Here is a 25558-nt window from a genome sequence, read left to right as displayed (position 1 = left end):
AATACACACTGATGTCAAGCCAGTAAAAATAAGAGCAGAAACAGAGTTTTGGTCTTTGCCTTGAAGGGATCTGAGCAGCACTATGAAGTAAAGAGCAGCAAACCCTGCAAAAAAAACTCAGTGTAAACCAAAGGATGCTGTAGAAGGGCACCTGTCCTTTCCTGCAGCTAAGGAGGGAAGGGGTGTTCGGCTTTGTATTTCTTGCTGCGGTTAAGAAAAACGAGAGACTGGGTGAGAAATGCAAGCTGCAGTCAATGGCATCATCATAGCCAGGCTTAGTCTTGGGGAAAGCCCCGCCACTACTGTTTTCAGCCTGGCAGCAGCACACATAGATGTATTCACACTTCTTGTCTGAGACTGGCTGACAGCAGGAGAGCTGCAGACAGAGCCTGGGTAACACAGATTTAGGGGTGAGAGGAAGACAGGCTTTCCCAGTGCAAATCAGGCTGTGGGAGGCAAGAGCTGGGAATGTTCCCAGAAAGGCTGTGCATCACAGGATGGGCATCCCCTTTTGCTTGGAGTGCTCCCTTCCTAGGGGCACAGGCTGGCCACAGACCCTCAAGAGAAGCAGGGAAGGACTGTCTCTCCCCTGCAGAGCATGTGTGTGGAGCAGTGCCCATCTGTGCCATACAAAAGCACCTGCCTGGTGAGGCCCTGCCCTCTGGTGGGCTCTTCAGGGCTGCCGGGCTCCCAGCCACTGCCGGGCTCCCCGTGTTCACAGCCCTGCTGTCGCCTCTCCCCAGGTGTGGTTTCAGAACCGGCGAGCAAAATGGCGCAAGCGGGAGCGGTTCGGTCAGATGCAGCAGGTCCGGACCCACTTCTCCACCGCCTATGAGCTGCCCCTGCTCACCCGTGCTGAGAACTACGCCCAGGTGAGTGCATTCCCCAGCCTGGGCACAGGGCTTGCTGGACACGCTGCCTCTGGGCCCAGTCCTCCTCAAGCCATGCTTCGCTTCTCAGGTACCTCCACCTGCCCTTTGGCAAGGCTGCAAGGACACTGGGGCTATACTGTCAGGCACTGAAGGGCTGGCAGGTTTTTGGTCAGGTGTCCTGCTTGGCTCCCTCATGCCCTGGCCCAGAGGCATGAGCCATGAGCCATCTTTAAAGCAGGTACCAAGCCCCAGCTGTGTGTGACACAGAGCAGCACCCTTGGGCACAGGTCACCCTGCCCAGCACATCCTATCACATGTGCTGCTGCCCACTAACTTTCAACTGGTTTCAAGAAGATCCAAAAGGCTAATTCTTGCCTAAAGAATAGCAGATCCCATGGAGGCTTCCTGTTACCATGTCTGGTTTCCATGCCCCTTGGACATGGTGGTTGGATAAAAGCTTTTTTCCCTTGGCAAATTCCCACAGCCGTCTCCCAGTGATGGGCTGTGGTACATGCAGCACACTTGGTGACATCTGGGGATGCTTCCCAAGGGAGTTGTAGATTTATGCTCCAAAGGAAGGGAGAGAACAGCCTGGTTGGGGGTACCTGGGGCTGCTTCTGAGTCCTATTGAAACTGTTCCTGCCCTGACCCTGGAAGTGAGACACAGGGTTGCCTCCCCTCCTTGGCTTCCTGTCTTGGAAAACCTGTCAGCACAATAGCCTCCTAAACATTGGGCCAGCCCCAGTTTCACAACACTTCAGATGATGCCAGGCAGACTGGGGTTTGCTAGCTCCAGGGCTAGGCTGTGCCCCAGAAAGCACTCCTTCCATCCTCCACTCCTCTTCCCACCACCCAGAATTTGCTCAAGGGCGCAATTCTGCAGGCAGGATGCTCTGAACCTGACTGTCCTCACAGATCTGCTGGAAGTCCTCCCTCCCTGACACCCTGTCTGTCAGCTGCCTCCCCAGCCAGCTCTGTACCAATTCTACCTCGCAGCCAAGCCGGGAGTGTTTGACCTCTCTCCTGCTTGGCATCTTCCATAAACTGAACAAGAAGCCCTTTTGAAACAGCTGAGATGCCAAAGCAGCTTTTCAAGCAGAGAACACTCTCAGCAGCCTTTTCAGCTTGTCCTTCTCTTGCCTTTGGAGCTTACACTACTCTCTCCCTCCGTACTGCCCTCCTCTCCCAGCACAAGAGATCAAAATTTTGAAAAGCAATTTGCAGGAGGTAAGAGATCAGAGAGGGCCCAAGGGCGAGCAGTGGAAAGGAGCATTGGGATGAAAGGCCCTCTGCTCTCTTGCTCCAGCCAGCTGCTCACCTCCTCCCTGCTTTCATCCTGCATGCCCATGTGCCTCCTGCTACAGCACACTTATTCCCACTGTCAAATAGTGAGCCCTCCTCTCTCCTTCTGCAATGCCATTTTATGAGTGACACTGCAGGACGTCAGATGGTCTCTCCAGGTGGCCCCACAGGGCTCTGCTCTGCAGCAGGGTGGGTGATGCTGCCTTGATGGGCACTGCAGGGGGAGAGGGGCAATGAAGCTGCCTGTGCTGGGGGCTCAGCTCTGACAGGTATGTCTGGGTGGTACAAAATAGCCCTTGCTTAGGCAAAGCTGCCCTGAGCTGGAGAAGGAAGGTGGATGAGCAGCCTCACAGGACTGCTTTCTGTCTGATCCGTCTCTAATGAGTAGCACCACAGAAACACCGTAGATGACACAAAGTTTCCTGTGCTGAGAAAAGTGCTCATGGTACAAAAAAAGTAAGTGTCTGGAAGAGGAATAAACAAACAGATGCTGTGGCAGAGAAGGAGCACGATCCTGCTCCCTGTGAGTAATCCTGCTGCCCTCCCTGCCCCTGTCCAGGCTGGCCTAGAGGTTTTGGAGTGGATTTGCTGGCTGCAGCAGGGCTGGGGGTGCCGCAGCTGTCAGGGGCCAGCAGTCTGCATGCCCGTCTCACTGGCTGCCCCTCCACTAGGCTGTCCCGCCAGGCCGGGGCTGGACACACTCCATCCCCCAGGCCAGCTGCCCGATGTATCCTGCACGGGGCAGCCCTGACGCTTCTTTTCCCACCCCCAGATCCAGAACCCCTCCTGGATTGGCAACAATGGAGCCGCCTCCCCCGTGCCTGCCTGCGTCGTCCCCTGCGAGACGGTGCCCTCCTGCATGTCCCCCCATGGCCACCCCCACACGGCCGGCGGCGTCTCCGAGTTCCTTGGAGTCTCCGGGCCCGGCAGCCACGTGGGACAGACTCACATGGGTGGCCTCTTCGGCACAGCCGGCATGAGCCCCAGCCTCAATGGCTACGAGCTGAACAGCGAGCCGGACCGCAAGACCTCCAGCATCGCTGCCCTGAGGATGAAAGCAAAGGAGCACAGCGCCGCGATCTCCTGGGCGACATGACAGGGCTGCAGCCCAGCGCCCGCCAGACACGGAGAGAGCACACGGGGACAGCCCAGCAAATCCACCCGCTTGGACTCCGGACAGCAGTTGCCTCCTCGGGGATCTGAATGCAGCACTTTTAGCTACCCTAGGCGTATAAAGTACATATGTTAATGTAAGTGGAGTGTTTCCGGCATGAACGTGGCAGCTCCCGGCTTCCTGGGATCAGGCAGGGAGATGGAGGCTGTGGAGCAGCACCTCTTCCATCAAGATCTGGGATGGGATACATCCCTTCCCGCTGCCACCTCCCCGATAACCTGGGCATTTTTTCTTCCCTCTATTTTATCTGACACCAGCTCTGCTGTTCCAGAGAGCAAGAGCCCACTGGCCTTCCAGCAGCTTCTCCCATCCCACTACCCACCCACCCACACTCACACACGCATATTCTGCCCTGGGCAGGGGACTGGATGGGGACTCTGGCGCCAGCAAAGAGATTCTCTCACACTGCCAACATCATTTTAGCAGGAGCTACGGCTTCCCACAGCTGAGCGAGTAACAGGGCTGGGAAGATAACCAGAACCAGAAAAAAGGCAACATTAGCCCACCTCCTACCCTGCTCCTTCTCCATGTTGTACTCTGAGATGCAGCACAGAGTTGTAGAGGTCTGTGAAGGGGATGCCCCTCTCGATGTTATCATGCTGAGCGTCTTTGCCAGCCCTCTGGTGACCCAGGTGGAGATAGACCTCAGCAAACAAAAGCTTTCCAGCATGGCTCAGTGCCCCAGGGAGTGCCTGGGCTTTGCTTTCCCTGGTTGTGGTCTATGTAGGGGCTCACAAGCATGATGGTACAGGAAAAGATTTCCCCTGTCTTTCACTGGGTCAGGAATTATTAACTTCAATTTAGAGACAGCAGCTCTGGCAGGGAAGCACAATTGCTGTGTAAAACTTCAAGTCCCCAGAAAGACTGCTCTAAGAAAGAGCTCAAGCACTAGCACACAGCCACAGTGACACAAGGCCATCAAATTCCTCATACACCTCATCCTGGGGTCAGACATGCGCAAAGGCAGGCCCTCCCTCAGCCCTCTATCCCAGTGCCCTGTTGCACACAATGGCTGTGGGTACCTCTGCACCAGGGACAGCCAAGGGAACAGGCTGGGAAGGGGCCTAAGAGAGGACAAGATGATGCTGCCCCATTCCAGCCACCTCAGATCCTCTTCACTTTGCAGAGGAAGTAGAAGAAACCAGAACTTGTCTGGTTTGTGTGAACCAACACGCCTCTCTGCTTCTCCCTCCCAGTGCTCTTACCTGTGCAGAGATGTTAAGTAAGATCTCCTTTGCAAGGCTAAATACTTTACAAGTTTTTCTATGATCATAGTGCATGGAATAATTACCCCACATCATTACACCGCTGAAATACCACCAAGGAGAAGCTGAAAGTCAGGTGAGCACTACCACCCACACAGTGGGGCTCTGCAAGCTGAGCTTGAGCTGGGGTAGCCATCTCTGAGATTTGCAAGGGAATTATAGGATACTACTCCCATAAAAACTGGTTTGTCACCTTGCCCTCTTTCCTCATGCTCAGTATTAGGGGATCTTATAGTTTAAGGTCCAGGAATATCTAGTGGTCTTGGAAAGAATTACAAATAAGCTACAACCAAACGTCAGGCTTCAGGTTAATGAGCCATACAAGTATTTCCACAGTGCCTAGACTGTCAATACGCTACCTTAATGATACACTATTGCTAGGTCAAAAGAAATGTATTTACTGGAATAAGAAAACACCAGAAGTACTGTTTCTTTTCTCTTCTCAGAAATGCTAAGAGATGCCTTCCCTACTATGCACAGAGAGCCAGCATGCATTTCACCACACCATCTGCATAACCAGGGCCTCTCCCACCACAAGCAGCCAGGATTTAAATCCCAGCCTAAACATTCAGCTGAGGCCTCGGGCATGGTGGCTTAGATGCTGCAAGTGATGCTGATCACAGAACCAGACAGGATCACGCTGACCAGTTGGAGGTGTATGCATCCCCACTGGGTACCAGAAGCCACTGAGCTTCCCAGCCATCCAGGGACCAGTGGTAGGAGGCAATTTGTCCATCAGATTTGAGCAGGCAGCTGAGCACAGCATTTGTGAGCCTTTCCCAGGAACACTGGGGATCTTGATGCTTCCCCCTGGCAGCAGGCAATCGGTGGAGGGCTGCTGCCTGAACAGTCCAGTACCATTGCTGACAAGGCAAATTAGCAACAAGCAGAGCTAATGAGAGGGCAGTGGGGTGGGCAGGCATGTGGGGACAGGTCTTGCTTAGCCTGCAAGTTCTGAAGGCAGCTCCAGTGGAGGGCTGTATCTATTCAAGAGCTTAGCTGCATTCCCTACTGAAGTTAAAGGGTAGCTTTTCTTCACAGTCTTCCACAGGGCCAGTATTTCATCTGAGCTGTTTAAGAGCCCAGAGGATTAAGTGCTGTATCCCTGTCTTGTTAGAGAGAGAGAGGAGAGTCTCCTGGCAGCAGACTTGGCATATAGAGAAGCTTGGCCCCCACTTTCTCTCACCTTAAAATTCATGTGGAAAGCACATGTTGGACTCAGTCTAATTTAAACACCACTGCATGTGCCCAGCCCTCAGCCTGCCTGAAAACACAATGAGGCAAGGGGAATGTTGTTCCCTGGACCCCCTTCTGCAGCGCTCCCTTCCCACCTCCAGCTGCAGGCAGCCCCACTGCTCATGAGGCTCTGCTTCATCTCCTTTGGTGTTGCTGCCATTCCAGCACTGTCCCTTGCACCCACACTTCTGGGTAATGCTGGAAGGGCTGCCCCTCCCAAATCTTCAAAAGAAGCTGTTCTGGTAGTTTTTAAGCTACATGAATCTGTACTTACATACATTTTTAAAATTAATTTTAAAGGGTTTTTAAAACTAGCTGTTAAATTAACACGAAAAACTGTATAAATATATATATATATATGCTTATATATATATATATATCTTAACCTAGCCAGCCTGCATCTACTGCATTTCTTAAGGGTCACAGGGTCAGTGCTGTTCCTGCAATCTCACATTACCACAATGATACCTTTTTAATTATTATTATTATTATTGTTATTTTAATATCTTTCCATTCTATTTATGACTTTCTTCTCTATTTATTTCTTATTTAGTATTTTACTCCTGTCTATACATTGAATCACAATTCCCTGGCTTGGACTTGCCTTCAAAGCCGCAAGCTTTGTCCCCATCCACCACCAAAATGTCTCAGAAGCATCAGCCGTCCCAACGCCTGCCATGCCCATGGTGGCATCCTCTGTGGGTGCAGCCCAGCCAACTGTGCTCACCCAGATACTCCTTCCAGCCTCACAGAGGTAGCAAAACATTTCTCCTGGCCCTGGCTATGCAGCAGGTATACTACAAGGTGGCTGTCTTATGTTGCCCATGTCTGGGAACCCCAGAGATGTCCCAGAGCTTTGAGACCAGGAAGATGCAAATAGTAAGAGCAGCATGGGTTCCTGGCACTGCCTTAAAAGTGGTTGGGTACCACTCACTGCCAAGTACTTGGAGGCGCTTCTTGCCTACAAGCAGTAGTCAGTGCTTTGGTAGCAATTGCAAACCAGTGGGGAACCAGGCTTGGGCTTGCTGGGCCCCGCGGGGTCCAGACTCTAAGGGCTGCTGTGCCTCAACAAGCTCCTGGAGAGGGGCCAGGTCAGCCCCCTGGCACGTCACCTACTGCCAGCAGTGCCACCCACCTGCACTCCCATCAGCCTCTCCATCAGGCTCCAGCTGCCTCCTCCAGAATATGCTACCCAGCCCAGGTCCCACTGCCCCAGCACCTACCTGGGTAGAGCCTACAGGGAGGAAGACCAAGACAGCAAAATAAAGAGAACCATCCTCCCTCTCCTCTAAAGCCTGTGGCAGAGTGTGAGCGAGCATCCATCCCTGCCAGAATGCACATCCCTGCCAGGTGACATGTCCTTGCTGGACCACGCCTGGCCTGAGCCACCAGCATGAGCAGGCTGTTAGGGAAAGGCCACAGGCAGTGACAATGTGTCACATGTGAGGGCGCAGAGCTACAGCACACATGGCTTCACCTGTCCCTTCGGCCAAGGAAACACATCACCAACCCGGGCCAGGAGAACCCCGTGTGCTGCCGAGCAGGGCTGCCTGCTGCTTTCCTCCTGCACTGGAGGTGTTTTGGGATGGGGAGACACATTCCCTTGATTCCCACAGTACACTCAAACCTGGCAGCACATTGTAAAACACTCTCCAAACAAACTAATGCAAAAAGGTAGTTTCTTGGAAAAGGATTGAAAAATAATCAAGCAGAGGCAGAGCCCCATGTTTATTTTGCTGCTCTGACTGACACAGCAAAAAGCAAACAGACCGAGGGAGAAATTAAACCCAAATGGGAAGGGGGTAGAATCGGAGGGAAAGTCATTCAGCCCTTTGCAGTTTCCCGAAGGGAGCTGGGAGGAGGTGAGGGAGCCGCCTTACAGCCCCTTAACTCTTTGCTGGTAACATGGTTCTCCACTCCCCCCACATAGCTAGGTAGGTAGGTAGAGCTAGGACTTTTATACTACTGATTTTGAAGGACAGTTTTCAATGTATAATAATATATCGGTTTAGGTGTGCAGTGCTTGAAAGAGAGACTGGGAGAAAGAAAGAAAACAAACCTCAATCAATATTATTGTTTTTTGTTGTAAAATATTGTAACCTTGTATAAATGCTACTTTTTTTTTTTTTTTCTCTCTTTAGCTTAATGGCCTGGGGTAGAACATATAAAAAAAATAAAAAAGTTTTAAAAATGTTCAGGAAAAAAAAAGAATAAAAAAAAGTCATTTAAAATGTTGCCACATGAGGTTTGTGCCATGCAATGTTATTGCCTATGCAACCATGTATTACCAGTTCATTACAGTGAAATATTAAAAAAGAACAAACAGTCTTGCAGCTTGATTCTTTTTAAATTTTTTGAAATAAGTTATTGCACTTGCAGCTTTTTTCTTTTTTTTTTTCTTTTTTTTTTTTTTTTTTTCTTTTTTTTTTTTTTTTTTTTTTTTTTTTTTTTTTTGAGGTGAAGGGCTGGCATTTCCAGTTAATAATTTTTATTTTTCCAGGTTTTGAAAGGAGTGACATCACTGGGAAGGTCCCTGCTTCCCAGCCACCCTGGCCAAAGGGGCACAAACACTGTTGTTGTTTTGGTTTGCAATAAACTCCTTCTCTTCTCTCCTCTCAACTGCAATCTGGCTGGTTTGTTCCTGACTCATGACAGATGAAATGTGATCAGAGGGGCCTCCAAAATCTCACGTTAATTGAAGCTGGCAAAAAATACTAACAGTGCCCTTTTGAACTGCTGACGCAGTCCAGAATGGATTAGCCGGGGGTAGATTAACAACAGGTGGCAGCTCACGGGCTGCTGCCTCTCCCGTACAGAGATGGTGCAGAGGCAGCAGCCGGGCACAGGAGCGTCCTGCCAGCCGGCTCCTGGCTAGCGAGGCTTCGCTGCCTCCAGGAGCGCGCAGCGTCTCTTGGCTTCCTCACTGGCCAGCGCAGGGGGCCACAGGGCAGACAGCAAGATGCTCTCCTTTGCTTACTGCTCTGGGGCTGCTGCTTCCAGCAGAGCTTAAGGCTCACAGGGCTCCTGCTGGTCTCCCAGCCTTCCTCAAGCAAGTCCTTAACAAGGCAGCCTGTAATCACAGCTGACTCAGGGACAAGTTGACTTGGCAACAAGAGGCCACAGAACTGGGGACCCTCAGCTCCCCACCCCTTTCACACAGCACAATCATGCTTGGGGCACCAAGCACAAGGTCTCTTGAAGCTATAGGAGAAGACACCTGGGGCTGGCAGTGTTTCCCATATTCCCACAGATCATCACACTCCGTCCCCTCCTAGCTTCACATTAGCACAGATGTCCAAGCCTCACCCACCCTCTCCTCCTGTGGCTCTGCAGGGTTTCCCAGAGGTGCCTGCCTGCAGCCAGAAGCTGCTCAGTGGGCTGCGGGGCAGACTGAGCCCTCTGGGTTTCACCTGTCCCCACACAAAGGGAAAGGTTTTTCTGGGCCCCACCAGTTCACAGGGCACAGCTCTTGTCCCACGGCAGGGAAATCTGGGTTCTGTGAGGGCCCTTTCTATTGCTCGTACTCCATCAATAAACACAACTGCAAAACCACCAGCACTGGAACCAGTAAGAGTCAAGTCCCCATACCCAGATGCTGGGTGGACTGGAAAGGGCCTTTTTTGTTCAGGCAAAGCTGAGAAGGTGCCCAGCAGCTGCCAGCAGCCCACAGAGAACCACAAAGCCCCTCTGGCCTTTCCATCAGTTGTCTGGGAGCATCGACTTGCTTCAGATGGTGCATGGCTGTTTTCTATCTCACAAAGAAATGGATAATGCAGGTACTGTTGCAAGCTTATCCATTCCTCTCACTTGTAGGAGAAAAATTCCTTCCCTCCTCAAGCACTCAAAGCCAGATTCTCCAGATGTTGGCAGAGTTCAGAGTGTTGAGAGCCTAAAGCCAGTTTCAGTAACATCCTGCTTGTATGGGTTTACATCAGAAATTGCTCCTGGCCTAAATGATGCCAAAGAACAAAAAAGCCTCCCTCTAAACTAGATAGTGGCAGAACCCAGATTAGAAATGTGCATTTTCTTCTTGAAGCTGCACTTTCTTAGAGGAGTTACAGGAGTTATTTAAAACACATGGCAAAATTTCTCTCCTGGAGATGTGGCTACAACTCCTAGGCTAACGTGCTCCTTCTCTGCTGGAGAATATGACTTTGAGGCAGAGCAAAGTTCGGGCAGTTTAAATGAAAAACAATTTTTTATTCCTGTAAACTAAACAGATTTGCCTTTTTTTCTTCCTCTTTTTAAAAGCAGGTTATTAACCTTTAAGCAGATGGATGTTCAGTAATCTTCTCATTGGCAAAGAAGGTAACAACAGCCATGCAAGGTGCATCTACTTATGGCCAGATGGAGCCCACATGTAAAGGTGTTGCATTTAATCTGAGACAAACAAGTGTTTATTATTTGTGAAAGGATCTTCCACTTTCTCTTGCTTTGCAGTTCATAACTTATTCACAAGGCAAAGACAGATGCTCTGAGTTAGCAATCTGCTCCTTTTGCTGTAGCCTTGCTGAATTCCTGGATCTCATTTTACGGTCTTTTCTCCTTCAAACCTTTTCGCCTCCCTGTTTGTGTGAAGTGCAGCAAAGCAGTTATTGTTCCCATCAGTCCTCAGCTGAAGGCACCCAGCATTAACTGTGCCCAGCACCCAGCTGAGACCTGGCACTTGCCTGCAAAGACAAGTTTCACAAAAGAAGCACCTGTAAGTTTACAAACAGCCAGCTGAGAAGGTGAGAAACAGTGGTTTTCTTGAGTGTATGGCACATATATACATGGACATGTGGGAGAGAACACAGTCTGTGGCTTGAAAAGCTCAGGTATCTTTCCAAGGCATTATGGGCTTATCTCCTGGATGAGCACAAGATATTCATACTGGGCAGCTAGATATCCATAAGTGGCACTTTGTTCAGTCAGTCCCAAGCTTTTAGTTCTACACATTCCCATCACTGCACAGAATGGAGGGGAGGGGCTAGAAGAGAGAAGCTTCGTCCTTAAAAGCGCAGGATGCAACAGAAAACACACCTCATAATGACACATGGAAAACCTCATGTGGGTCTGCATATCCCATGTTCTTCACACCTTCATTTGTCAAATGGTCCAGCTTTGACCTTTGTCCAGCCCCCCACAGCTGAAATTTAGGTTAAAAATCTAATAGATGTGACTTAATAATTAGGCTAATAATTACTAATTTTATTAGTCACAACATCCCCTCCACATAGTCTGGCACTGAGCACTGACACAAGTTTATAGACCTAATACAATCATAACCAAGTTGCACTAATCTCTGTCCATGGTCACCACAGAGTTATCATGCTTTTCTGGAGCAGGAGCACTTCCTGTTTGTGCAAGTAAAAAGGCATTTAGCATGACTAAAGGAAATTTGAAGGACAATTACTGGATCCTTTTCCAGACAAATGAAGACAGCAAACAGGCAACCTTGCAGGAAGAACCTTTGAGCAGCACTGTTTTCAGTTGGAAAACTCCCTTCGTGCTGCTAGCTCCAAGCCAGTCCACGTAATTGCCTCAATTGTCCCTGTTATCCTTTAATGGGAAACATAACTCACTTTCAAAGCAACCACAAGAAGCTGCAGACAGGGGAATCCTGAAGATCAGCAGAGGTGGGACTGCATTACAGCCATTTCCATCAGGCTGAAATTACACAGAGTGCACCAGGAATGTCTCTAAATGGCTTCAAGCCAGGGCCTGCTGAAGCCTGCTGATTCTTAAAGTCAAAGCTAACAGTCCTCTGCCTTGGTAGAGAGGAACCCAAGACTCTGAACAAACAACAATTCAGACAAAAGTGTAGCTGTTCTGTTAAATACCAGGCTTGGGATACTGGTGTTCAGTCCTGTTTTTACCCACACATCTCCAAAAGGTATCTGACTGCCTCTCTCTTTGTCTCCTTACCTGCAGCTAAAAGTGAGAGGTTAGTCTTACCCACACAGGAGGACCATGGAACCCCATTTCTTGCACTTAGATACAGCAGTGGCAGGCATCATAAAAACAACTTACAATGTCCTACAAGCACTCCCAGCAGCATGAGATACAATTTAAGGACCTATGACTCAATAGTAAAGCAAAAGTGTTCTACCTGAATTTTCTGCTAAGCAAATGCTATCTCTGTCACATGCCAATGTTAGCAAGAGATTTGAAGTGACCACCTGCTCATGGGATAACTTGCAGTCCTACAGAGTATTGTGTTTGGTATTTTCTGGCAGGTTTTGTCAGGAATTACTTTTTTCAGCCTAAAAATTGAAATGACAAGGTAGTATAGGTGAAATACTTGCCAGGATTTTCTCTGCTCTTCTCAGCTCTTCAGGATCAGACTGAAGTTAGCAATTGGACCAATTGCAATTGGAAAATTGCTCATTTTCTAGCATAGATTTAATCAAAGATATGTTTGCAGAATTTTTTTTTCATGATTCAAGTACACAGATGAGAATATCCATGACTAAAGAACTGCACATAGTTTGCATTTTAGTTTACAAAAGAACATGGTTTGCAGCATTCATAGTAAAATTTAAGTATGCAAATCTCCAAAGAGAAAAATGAAAAAATTTATACTCACTCTGTCTGATCCTATTTTCTCATCAGCACCATCAATTTTAATTTTTCTTCCATGTATCATGCTTTGATTGTGAGAGCAACTTGCATGTCAGAGGGCTGGACAGACTTACGCAGTACCCATTAATCACTCCGAGATCTTTCCTAATCAAAAGATACTCTACCTGTGAGAAGTACTCAAAGCATCAGATATTTTTTATGGAGGGCATTCATATCAAATCTTGGAGGTATATTTAACCATTTAAAAATTAAATTTAAAATTCCCCACCTAAATCCATTTTCATGAGTCTCAGTATAGCATCTTTCTAGAATGCTCAACACTCATCAATACAGCCTAAAAGCAAAGCCAGTCAGAAGTACTGAACACCACTTAAATCCCACCTCACAATTATTTTGACATCTGTCTCCAAGGTCCTTGAGTTTAAAAGGTCCTTGAATGGATAATTAAGAGAGAGAAACTTGTTGCTAGAGTAAAGCATAATTGAACCACACCAGAAGAAGCAAGATGGATGGCAAAAGGTTCCAGAGCACGAGCTAGAAATGGAAGGACAGAATCATTCAGAACATTAGGGCCCAAATTTTCACATCCTATAATAAGATGGTGGACCTGTGAGGAAGGGAAAACTCATGCATTGTAGGAAGAGTTGGTGATGCTAAAAATGCATCCTTAGGATTCCCCACAACAGGCAGGGCAGCCCCTGCAGCACATCCCCCCCTTGCCATGCACAAGCAGCAAAATGTGCCATGCACACACTGCCCTTTAGTGGCATGATCCACAGGGACTGTGCTGCAGCACTTCTGGAAACAAAAAGCTGTGTTTTCAAGACAACCATCAAACTCCAGTTGCGGCAAAGACAAAATATTGACACATCTTTCCAAAGTGCACTGTGGATATTCAAGTTTAACACAGATTTATGTAGTAAAAGAGTTTGTCACTGAAATTCTCCCTTCTGAATTAACTCATGTTTCCTTATGCCAATCCAGAAGTGAAATACAATAAACACTCATGTGATTTAATTTTTAATATACAACTATTGAGCTTTTTTGGATATCATATATACAATGAAACGTTAAAAATTATCTTAATTTAAAGATTGACAAAACCCCAATTCCAAATCAGACATACAATTACATCTTACCTTTACAGAATTTGCACCAAGAACATCACAATCATAAATGCAGAGAGCAAGTAAGTAGGCAATTTTACAATTTTTCTTTATGGTCAATTGCCTAATTTTCTCCATGGCACTAAACAGAGACAAATGGGGTTGTAAATGAGCTAGCCCTATAAAAGCAACTGTAAAAGGCCAAAGGATAAAACATGATTATTAGGGGTCACTGGACATTTTGTGCAAAGGGAGAATACTCAGATGCTCCTGGATGCGGACACAAGGACTTGTTACTTTTTTACGGACTGGAGATTATAGGTCATCTTAGCAGAACTGGTTTGGCTGTCTACATCTAAAAATATTCAACCAACTATTTCAAATCCTCAGTGTCTTTTAAGACTCTGTGCAAAACAAAGTTTTTTACTGGCTTGCTGAGGAAGAATCAAGAAATCACAGTGGCTTCACAACTTTGTAAAGAAGGTGTTATAACTCAGTTAAACTGCTAGGGCCTGCCAAGCTGAGATCAGCTCCAAAAGGACAGCTAAAACTGAAGCAACTACTGCACTGTCACAGCTACCCTTTAAAGCAAACTTCTCAAGGGAAATGTGCTGGTATCTCCTGATGCTCAAGCACCAGCTCATAAATCAACAGGAAGATTCAGTAAGAAGGTTCATGTTAATAAACCTGAAAGGCTGCAGAGGAGAAATAATGAGTAACAAACCTTCCTCTATTGTGATAGCCACTGTGCAGACATCAGTTGTCACTGCAACAGCTATACTTTTAGCTCCCATAGCAACTCAGAAATGAAACAAAGAGCGCAGCAAAGACCATTTACTAGTAATTAAACACTCCCAGAGAGTCAGATGATACAGTTTACAGGCACATCCCAGGGAGGTTATGAAGTGAAGCATCCCCTCAAAGCTATTGTTCCAATATGATTTTCATTCACAGCACATCCACTGCATTGGGCAATAAGATAAGTCTTAGAGGGGGTGAGACAAATAGGAGCAGATGTTTCCTGTTTCTAGCCTGACTTTCATTTGGTTTCTGTCATTTCTGCGTATCCAGCTTAGGAGAGGGGGTGAGCCATGATGTCTAACACTTGTCCTATTGTTTGGGGTTTGGCAAATCTGAGGAATAAGGTTGCTTGCACTGTAACAGAAAAACAGCCCATCAAGTAGGATGTGTCTGTAACCAGCAGCAACAGAGGTTCCAAAAACAGTGAAATTACACTTATCTAGTAACAAACATTTTATCAGTGGAGCTAGAAAAGAGATTACTTTCCCAGCACAATTTAGGACCCCTATTAATACTGAAGGGCAAGTGTAACAGTCCAGGCAACTTTATTTCTAATTTTGTTGCATTTAGTTTTCTCATTGAGGTTCATTTCAGTATGGTGAAACGATTCAAATGCCTCTAAGAAACATAAATCTTCTCCAAAGGACTTCCTAAAGCTGTATGTTTCAGCCTGTGGCAATGGGTTCCTTAAATTACAAGCAAAGACACAATAGTTTTTCCAACAATGGTAACTTACAGGAGTTTATAAGTGTGTGTTGACAGTGTCTTACACATACACACTTGCCTGTACATTGAAGCTTGAACTAGGAATATCTGAAAATATAGGTGTTTTACAGATTAGTACGCTGCTTCCTGAAGAGGATTCAGACATTAAAAAATTATTTCATACTTCATCCCTATGGATGGCTATAATATAAAACTGTAACTTGATTGCTGGTTTGATAATGAAAATAAAAAATATAAGACAGCTAAAGACAAATAATTTTCTGCATAATACAACTAGTTCTGATATAGAGTCTGAGTCTTTTGCATGAGTGCAGCAGAAAACCTGAGATTTACACAGAAAGTGCAGCAATTGCAGTTCTGTCCTGCAGGTCTCTGCTTTGAAGGAGAGTATCCTCCCAGCTGCTGTGTCTCCATCTCCATCAAAATAATTTAAGTAACACAAAATGCTTTGCTCTTTAAACTAGGTGAGAACAGATTTTCATTTGTGATGTTGTAAAAAAATAAACATTTGTCTCATATTACAGAAGAAAATATTTGTTTCACAGTTACTTAAGACAACAGTTAAAGCTCAAAAGACAGAGGCCCACCAGCCACACAGGAAATCAACTCCCCCCAAAAGAGAACAGCTCTACATTGCAGACAGTTGCTTCCAATGGATGGATGCTCACTAAGCAGAGAGCTTGCAGCACATCTGATAGAGGAGGTCAGTCATGCCAGTCAGACCACAGAGAGCAAGATTCTTTTTTATTCTTCAGGTGCACAGCCTCCTTTGGACAAAAATGTCAAAGCGTTTGACATTTTTTGGAGAACCCGCAAATAGATTCAATTCTCTGTGAGCAACAGAGAAGCAGTTGTTCAGATTTCAGTTACAACTTTGTGCAATGCAAAAGGAAGACAACAACATTAATTCCCATGTCCCTCAGATGCAACCCACTCTCCAGCAAGCTTTGTCTCAGGGCCTTATATTCCTCATAGCACCTTTTCAGCTGTCGTTTTCCTCACTGAGGTTTGTCTCACTCTTTATAAGCTGCCGATATTGGGAAAGCTCTTCAGTTTCTCAGGAAAGTCATCTTTGTACAGGACGGGGTCAGCACGATGCTCCACCACTTTGAGAGGCATGGTCCCAAAGACAGAGGCAAACTTATTGATGCATTCAGATCTGGTGAAAAAGAAAGCAGTATAATTTAGAACTCCAACAACTGGGCTGGCTACCAACTCCCACACCAAAATAACTGGTATAAACCTTCCCTCTTGCACTTGGAAGTATTTCAGCCATGCTGGCTACTAATAAATAAAAAGAGAGCCTCACTGCAGAAAGAACAGAAAAAGAAGCTGGTGTTCTTTGATTTATCCATTTAATCACAGAGACGAGCAAGGGGATGCTGGCAGCAGCACATGTGCACATGGAGGTCAAAGCTTCCCTTCTCCCTCCCCCTAGAATTCCAGTCATTCTTAAAGCAATGTACATGCTGTAAACCAGAACAGATTAACTGCCAACATGTCTCTTAAAGGGCCACTGTTGGGTCAATTTAGTGTATAACGAAGGTTTTGCAAAAACCAAGGCTTTGTGAAAACAGAGTTCTAAAAAAAAAAAATAAAATCTGTCTTTTTTCAGGCTTCTTCAGAAGCTCTATCTTTTCCCACAAAAAAATAAACATGCCTCAGAGAACAGGCAGAGCTGATTGTACTGTAACTTAAAGGTGAAGATTAACTAAAACTATAAAATTAAACAAACTAACTAGTTTATTTTCCTCATCTAATTAAAGATATATTGAGCAATAAGACATCACATTAACAAAAAAAACTGGACTAATGATGACTCTTTCACTTTTAATAATCTCAGATATCAGTAACGTGGAAAGGAACAACCATGCTCTTCAAGAAACAAGCAAGCAGATGTTTAACTGTTACACTGCTCCTTTTAACTCTCTAACTGAAGGGTGCTGTACCTGTGGAAGCAAGGCAGAGAAAACCTGGCTCATCTCACCTCAGCCAGTGCTCAGCTAACATTAGCTGCCTGCTACATAAAACAGCTTTTAAGAAATTTAGATACTAAGAACCATGACAACAGTTCCCTACACATAACAGGGCTACAAGAAAACAGGTGACATTTCTTTTGCCATTCAAAAGGGAAAACAAAATAGGAAGTGAGCACTTTGGCTCAGCTACAGAGACTGATGTGCTGCAGGCGGTCGCAGAGCAGGTCTCTCACTCTCCAACCACTGCACCCTCTCCCGACCCCTTCGAAGGGTTAGGGGGTCACTATGGCTCCAGGATAATTTTCCTCATCAGGACCTGGTCAATCACACCAACTGAGTGTGACAGTTCTGTGATGGGGACTGCTCAACACTGCCCCAAACACTCTTTTGAAGTAGACGGGACAGCAAGAGCAGTTTTCAAAATTATTCCCTCAACCACATAGCTGTTTCAAGCTCTAATGGTCATAATTCAGACCCTTTTATGCCCTGAGAAAAGTATCAGAAAACTAGTTCATATTAAGTGATACCTGAATGAAATATTTATACAGGTAAATGCAGATGTTTCACTTTCTGCTACCTTCCCATCCTTTTGTACTTTGTTCTACCTCATACCTTCCTGTCTTCAGATTCAAATGATTTGGGACACAAACAAAAGAAAAGGAATTCAGAGTGTAAGAGAAAATCATGTGCAGTGGGACACAACCTCTACTCCTGTGACAAGCACTATCTGCTCCAGTGTAGCACAGATCTGAAATAGCAAAGGAGCCAACAGTAAGGACTGAAGACCCAGGTAGCTGTTCAATATCTGCAATAACAAGGTGAACCATCAAGAGAATGAGATTTGGACCTCAGACACTGAAAGGTTGCAGTAGTTCCTGCAAACAGCAGGAACTGAGTGTTTTCTCCAAGAACATTAAGCAGTTTCTGTTACTTCCACAGGATGCCCATGGTGAGGTATCTTAAAAGCATCTGATTTTTAGATAAAGTCAGACTTTCAAATAATCTGTTACTTGTAAGAAATCTGGTTAACTAATCCATGATGTGTATTGGAGAAGCCTCCTGGCAGGAAACCCACAAACTTCACAGGCAAGGAGGTAGATGCACTGGGAGATGTGCATGTGAGAAGTTTGCACAGCTGCTGGCCTTCACTGGTTTCTGGAATACAAGAATACTTTTAGTCTACTGGTTCAAATCCTGCCTTTGCCAGTAATGACTGAAAGACATTGTAATGTAACAGCTGCTTGGTGGCTGGTGTGAAATGAATTAGTTATCTCAGCCTACTGCCTGATAGGCAGGTGTCCACATCAGACCAGCCATTGTCACAACCGGAACTAAGTGGCACCCTCAGAGCAAAAGACAAAACTAAATGGATAGGGCAGACAAAGTTGACCTCTTCCCTCCAGAGGTTATACTTCCAAATCAAAAGGGAGGTCTTACGACAAAATATCAAGATGGGATCCTTCTACAGCCAAACTTATTTTGGTGGCAAGTCCATTTAAGCCTGCCAGTACAATATCTTTAACCACCAAGAAACCACTTCATTGTTAAAGAAATGGAAAAAATTAAAAATGGAAAAATTAGTATGTTCTAAACACTCTGGCTGAAGCAGAAGTTAGCCCTCCACAAATAAATACCAAATTCAAAGGTCAGAAACAAGGCTTTTTTAAAGGAAAGAAATGCCATGTGCAAGCCACAAAATGTGTTTTCAAACGCAAAAAGTGTTTGCAAGAAAGACACTGTTTTCCAAAAATTTCATCTCTGGCACTGAACTAAATCACTTGTTTTCTGAAGTCCTTGCCACTTTTGGACAATATAAACCAGAAAGGATATCTAGAACATTAAACAGTGAAAGCTAGGTAGCCAAAAGAATGTAATGTAATCTCAATAAAGAGGGGAAGGTGTTTCTCTTCATTGTGTCAATAGTTTTGCAAATTCAAAGTAACAGAGGCATGTTTGCTTCCAAGAATTTTTTTGTTTTCCTTTCTTTACTGACAACATGCAGTCATGCTCAGCTGAATAAGACATTAAGATTGTATGAACTCAGAAACTGAGAGCCCAATTGTCCCTGGCTGAACTTGGTGTTTGTTAAGGTCTCTCTTAATCAGGTTCCTCACTTCTATAACCCAACTAATTTTTTGGCAGGGTAACCCTGTACCTGCAACTTTGGCCAGCTGTGGCCTGGGCAGCTCCCCTTTTAATGAAATGGCTTCCTACTTTGATTCTGACAAATACTTACAGGTCCTAAATAAAACACTGCTGTTATTGTGGCTGCAGAAGCAGCTCAGCCTTTTGCTATATTTACTGTACTGGCAGATGCCTTCTAGATTGCATTTTTACAGCATTTTCCATTTTTGAGAGCCTGATGCAAAGATGCTAAAAGCAGTAGATTTGTTGCTACTGAAACACCTGTAAATACAGGGATTATGAGACCTTCCTGCAGTTTCTTCTGTGACCTGTTTTAAAGGCTAACCTAGGGCAAGAAGGGAATTCCTGGTTCAAAGCTTTCTTCAGTTAATGTATTTTAATGATGGAGTTTGATAACCCTGGGGACTAAAGTCTTCTATTTATCTCAAATAAATTACACAGCAGGAAGAACAGCAGAGTTGGCTCTCCCATGATTCAGTGTATTGCTAAAAGAATAAAATTTCTTGTTAAGAGACAGAGTTAAACAGTACCATTTTCATCTCCACTGAACGAGTCAAAATGCCCAGAAAACCAGTTAGTTAAATATCTCTCCTGGACAGATCTTCACAACTGACTTCTCAAACCTTTTCCATTTACAAAACCAACAGGCAGTTGCTGGGCATCTCTCTGCTATTTCTGAACCAGAAACCCAACACTAAATGTTGCACATGTACGTGACAACCCTGATAAACTGTTTCACAAACAGTAGGTTGATCCTTGGATATCCAGGCAAATAATTAGCTCAGACTATCTGTTTGTTGTTCCTGAATGCTAAAAAGCAACGAGTCAGACACTTGGGGAAGCTGCAAATAAAGCTGATAATGGCTCTTTGCCTGACACCTCAGGTATTGTTCTTGATACCAAACACTGTTAAGTTATCAGTACAAAGTTATTCTTTATAATGACATGGATTCCCTGATGCATGCATTTTTCTCCATTCAACTTCTCTCTTGACCCTGAAATAGTGGATAGATTAGATAGGTAGGTAGGTAGATGATAGAGTGATAGATTGATAGATAGATAAATAGATTGATAGATAGATAGACAGACAGATAGATCGATTGATCCTTACTCACAGCTAAGTTATAGAAATTTCCTCTAGGAGTTGTTACCATTTATTACCCATTTTAAATAACTATCTAGCTTCAGATTCAAAAAAAGAAACCTTTTCAGATTCTCAGGTAATTCCTTTATATTTAGGTAGATGATAACAGAGGGCAAGAAGGCATTAAGTGTAGCAAGCAGTTTCAGTATGATATTAAGGATTTTCAAAATCAAGTCTGAATACAGCTAAACTGTCTGTCTCTCCAGATCGTCCTGCAGTCAGACTCTATCTCAGCATGTACTTATTTGGCTGGGCAAATAAAAGCATGTGGATTTGCAGTCAATCTAACACTTCCCACAACCCAGTATTCTCCACTTTTCAAAATTACAGACAAGCAAAACAACAGTTTAAACATGTTCTCAATAAACTCTCAATGACACTTTACTCTGAGGATACAAGAGCTGCTATAGACATGGAAACATGACCTTTACCCAGCATTATAATGCACTTTACGTGCAAGGAGCACTTTTTCATCTGTTTCTATAGCATTTCCCTTAATGAGAACCTAGCTCATAACTAAAATTCCTACATGTTGTTGTAGCACTACTACTATGACCATAGGAAAGCTTAACTGGCTTCAGGTAGTCCATCGTGTAGGCCAGGTCAGAACTGTTAGATATGGGGGAACCTCTTGTGCTTCCTTTTAAGCTAACATTTAAGATCTACAAAACTTCCCACCCCTTTCTTAAGTATTTTCCTGCAGAGTAATTTTTACTATCTTAATGGGGTATGTTTTACTTCTGAGTTGCATACTCCTTTTTTTAACCCTGCCTTATTAAAGCCCATACAACATATTAAATTTTCTGAGTTCTTCAGAGGAGGACAGAAAAAAGCTCACTGTTAAAATGATAACTAGTAAGATAACCATGCAAATATGAAATGACTTATTTTAAATGCAGGTCAGATTTATTTTTTTTTGTCACCTCCTGGAATCATAGAATCATCAGTGGTGGAAGAGACCTTTAAGATCATCAAGTCCATCTGTTTCTTCTGGTGACTTCTTCCCCTTGCTTACCTACCCCATCAGTTCTATGGTCGCAAATAATTTTTCACAAAGTTTGCAGGAGAGATGCAACAGCTCAAGAAGCCTAAAGTGAGATACCTTTATCAGACCTAAATCTCAGGTTAATTGCACCTAGTATGTACATTTATTGTGAGATAGTCCATTTCAAACATGGGTATTGAACAGCTTTGCAAAATGGAGAAACTTTCCCTTATTTCACACATCCAGAAGCCAAGGCAGTGAGAAGCCTAGTGTCTTGGTCAAGGCTGGAAAGCCCTTTATTGTAAAGCAGGGAATGCAAATCTTTTTTACAAATTACAGACTTTCAGTATTTCACTCTAAGCATTCACTGCCTTTCCAATGCATACTTCATTTCAAAACCAAATTTTCGAAAAATATAATAATGCTGCCATAGTTAAAAAATGGAATTATGCAGCAACTGCCCTTCACTAGTGGAAGCAATGTGATTCACAATCCTTGGAGAGAAAACAATGTACAAATATCACTTCAGATGATTTTATTAATAATTTATATAATTTCTGCTCTTTGGTAAGCTACCAAATGTCTGGTTTAAAAAAAAAATCATACTTATTATAGTTGATACACCACAGCAAACAGAAATGTGGTATTACTGACAGTACTGCCAACCAAGAACCTGAACTTCATATATGTCCTATAAGTTTTACAGCAAAGCTGCTAAAAATTTTCCCCGTCTAAAGTTCTTTTCTGTAGTAGTCTGCTTTTCAGTGACACATCACTCATCGTAGGAATGACTTATGCTGATCGAATCCATGTAACATTCTTTCAAAATTAGTAATTTATAAAAACACTATCATTTTTGATCCTAATTTAATGAGACACAGGATAAGATTCTAGGGATCAAAACAAGGCAATCAGAGAAATAAAGAGTGGTCACTCACCTTTCCACCATGTGTGTCTGGTCCAGTGATAACCCATCAATTGCTGTGCATTCTGGACATTTGAACTTCTTTCGTGGGGTCACCTGTAGAAAGGCACGCCAGATATTATCAAATATCAACAGAAGGGACATTAATCTCCTTGCACAGAGAGCAGTGCAATACCTCTGAACATGCCTGCAGTGTAAGCTGAGCTGCCTCAAAAAGAGGGGGTGTACAAAAAAAAAAAGCCACTCTGTTCCTCCATTCAGCTCCATCTGGCCTGGCTGACTGCAAAATTCACAGGGGCCCAATAAAAACAGCTTGGAGGGCTTTTTCCTTCTGTAACTGAAAAGAAGTGGCGATGACAAGCTCCTTAATTCCTGTTTAATGACTGTTTTCTCACTGCCAAGGTCCCTGTATAAACACCATTTGTTCTTGCAGCCATAACAGCGATGAAATATAGCTTCCCATACTTCACCGTAACGTTAATCCAACAGGCGCTCTTTTGCTCTCTCCAGTTAAGAGCTGACTGGCAAACTCTGCGAGACTCTCCGAATCGCACAGAGGTGCCAAATTACTCTGCTGTGCCCTCATGCAGCTCAAAAACTTTTTCAGCAAAAGCACACACTTTATCTTCTAAAGACTTTTCTAGGAAATGCAGCCACCAGTCCCAGTAAATGATGATGGACAGACGGGAGAACAGACCCAGCTAATTGAAGTAATGCCTGGTGGCCTCTAAATCTCATTCCAAGTTGACACACTTTGAAATGAATGTACAGAGTGAATGTCTAGACCTGAAAACGTGTCGAAACATGTCAGGAAATTAATTCAGGGATAAAAAGTTCATTTAAAGCTGATCTTGCAATTAATGTTCTTGCAATTAACATTCCTATAAATCAGCTGTTGTCAGGCCACGATAAAGCGAGCTGTGGACAGTTGGCAATTTCTTTCCTCCAGCGGTCTCAAATAGTTAAAATATATGAATGTGGGCATGTACATATACACACACATATGTACAGCTGTCATTTAAATTATCTTTTTTATAGTTCATCTAGATGGTTAAAATAACAACCAGAAACAACTGGTAAGGCACAATTCTCTGTTCTCAGTTAATGCAAAAATTTCACTTTTTCTATCATGGAAGGAGGCTAAGATACCATACTGGGGAAAAATGAGGGAAAAAGGAGAATTAAGTAACATATTGAAGCCTACTGAATAAATTTAAGTACGTATCTCATGTTTTTTAATTTTCAAAATACATAAACAGCAGAAAAGCCGCACCTTAATGACTGATTTGCCAGTGACATTTGCTACTAGAAAATTCATGGCAATATCTTCACAATTCATATGAGCATCCACCCAATTCTTGATGTCTCCAGGCATTTTATAGGTGTAAAGATAGTTGAAATACTGCAGAGGAGAGAGAGAGAGAAAGAAAGAAGATAATTTTAAATATAAATACAGTAACTGCAAGACTAAATATTTCAGTTGTGGAACAGCAGGCAGCTAAGTGATAGTGCCTTCAGACAAAAACTACTTCAGCAGATAGAAAATAATTTTTGGGTGCTAAACTGCATAACTATTGCTTTAGTGACCACCACACAAATTTTGTTAAAATTGATTTTCTTTTCTGAGCCTGGCAGCTACAAGGCTACATTCCCTGAAAAATTTGCTATGTACTTTCAGGTTATGCAAACTGGCAGTAGTTTTGTAAGCTCATAAAGGTAAGTAATGATTTTATTTTACTGGCAGAGACAAATCAGTGGTTTTCACAGCAACTGAAGGAGGACTAGGGAAAGCTCATAATCAGTTCTCCAACTGTTTTAAAGAAAATAATCATAGCACCACAAAAACTGATGGAACAATGACAGAAACACATATAGACCTTTTTTAATGTACATATTGTACGTTACTACAGTGCAAGTTGTATATTACCTTGTGATAAAAGGCTGCCCCAGTGAGCACCATTGAGACTTCATTGGTCCATTCTGATTCATATTTCCATTTGTTCATCTCATGGTCCCAAAGATGCAGGCGGCCTGGATATCCAACCAGCCTGTCAGGGAACTCACGCCAGACCTGAAGAGAAAAAACATGACATGCTGTTAACCAGGCCTGCACAGAAAGCAAATGCAACACATCTGCTTTGGAAGGATAGAGTTTCAGTGGGGCAAGGATCACTTAAATTCTTCTAAGTCCAAGTTCTTGGAACAAAATGTTGCCAGGAAGAAGTACAAAAAAGAGCAAACTTGCTGTGGAAGGACCCTGCACCTCAGAGAAGCCATGTCCCAGAGCAAAAGGCCACTAATGGAATATTAAATAATTGTTATAGAGAAACACAAATGACTATTCCAAAAGGTTTTAACTAAACATAAGCACGATTAAAATGAAATTTTTGATGTTAACTTCAGTAGATACGAATACAACCTAACTACTTTCACAGCTGGATTTGGATCTAACCAACCTGCTTCCTTTGTCAGGAACTGGTTTAAATTTTAATATTTCTGGTATTCTTTAGTGGGTGCTTGGCTACATGGAAGGCTGCTCTGCCCTTGACTTGTTCCAGGCAGCTGGATACAATCAAGATACCATCCTTGTCACTCCATACATTATTTTATAGCTGACTACAGGATCAAATACAGTAGACAAGAACAAGGAGAAGGGCATCATTAATGCAACCCCAGTTCTCCACGCTGCTGGCCACATTAAATAATGGACAATTTTTGCATTAGAGAAAAAGGGAGGAAGGATTATAATTATTTAGAGGGCTCTGAACGCTATTTGTTTGCTAGATACAGGTTGTCTGCATTGTATGCAGACAAATTATTCAAGATTTGTCCCTTAATCCAAATAACTGCTAGGTCTGTTGGAAGAATGAGTTTTACTCTCTAACACACAGGTTGCAAGAGTTTCTGGTTTAGGTTGGTAATGTATAAACAAACATCCATACATAATGAAATTTTTGTAAGCAAGATCAACAACAAGAAACTCAACAAGTACCTCAAAAATCCCCAAGGACACCTACACAATCTCTTTTGTCTGTACAAAAGATAAGGGAACCCTACAGTTGAATGTGCACTAAAGAAAGTGTTATCTGGAATCCTGCAAATGTCATCCCATCAGCAGCTCACTTTGGGTGCTTTTTATGTGTCAGGACATTTCAGTTGGGAGGCCTGGACTATAAGGACTCTATGCAAGTATTTTGTCAAAGTAAATATGACAAAACAATCAGACTTAAGTTACTGCTTCTGCATCTACATTTCTGTGATTTTGCATTACTCTATACCTTCTCATCTATACATCTCAACACATTTTATTGCTGTCGGTTAATACAGCTTCAGA

At 44.0% G+C, this 25558-nt stretch overlaps 2 protein-coding genes across 3 annotated transcripts in view; one reads left to right on the top strand and one right to left on the bottom strand.

The window, feature by feature from the left end:
- ALX4 (ALX homeobox 4) overlaps positions 1–8182 on the top strand; it is a 43801-nt gene extending 35619 nt beyond the window's left edge. Inside the window, exons 3-4 of the mRNA XM_033515356.1 lie at positions 744–872; positions 2947–8182. Of these exons, the coding sequence (XP_033371247.1) occupies positions 744–872; positions 2947–3270 (453 nt within the window). The 3' untranslated portion in view covers positions 3271–8182. The remainder of the gene's footprint in view (positions 1–743; positions 873–2946) is intronic.
- A 5228-nt stretch (positions 8183–13410) lies between these two features.
- EXT2 (exostosin glycosyltransferase 2) overlaps positions 13411–25558 on the bottom strand; it is a 73008-nt gene continuing 60860 nt past the window's right edge. For both annotated transcript variants that reach the window (XM_015630856.3, XM_015630857.3), the window contains exons 11-14: positions 24152–24295; positions 23498–23626; positions 22238–22320; positions 13411–16205 (exon numbers count right to left, since the gene is read on the bottom strand). In XM_015630856.3, coding sequence (XP_015486342.1) covers positions 16067–16205; positions 22238–22320; positions 23498–23626; positions 24152–24295 — 495 coding nt within the window. In that variant the 3' untranslated portion in view covers positions 13411–16066. The remainder of the gene's footprint in view (positions 16206–22237; positions 22321–23497; positions 23627–24151; positions 24296–25558) is intronic.

This window comes from Parus major, chromosome 5 (genome assembly GCF_001522545.3).
Source record: "Parus major isolate Abel chromosome 5, Parus_major1.1, whole genome shotgun sequence".
NCBI classification, from domain to species: domain Eukaryota; kingdom Metazoa; phylum Chordata; class Aves; order Passeriformes; family Paridae; genus Parus; species Parus major.
This window is presented reverse-complemented; position numbering and strand designations above follow the sequence as displayed.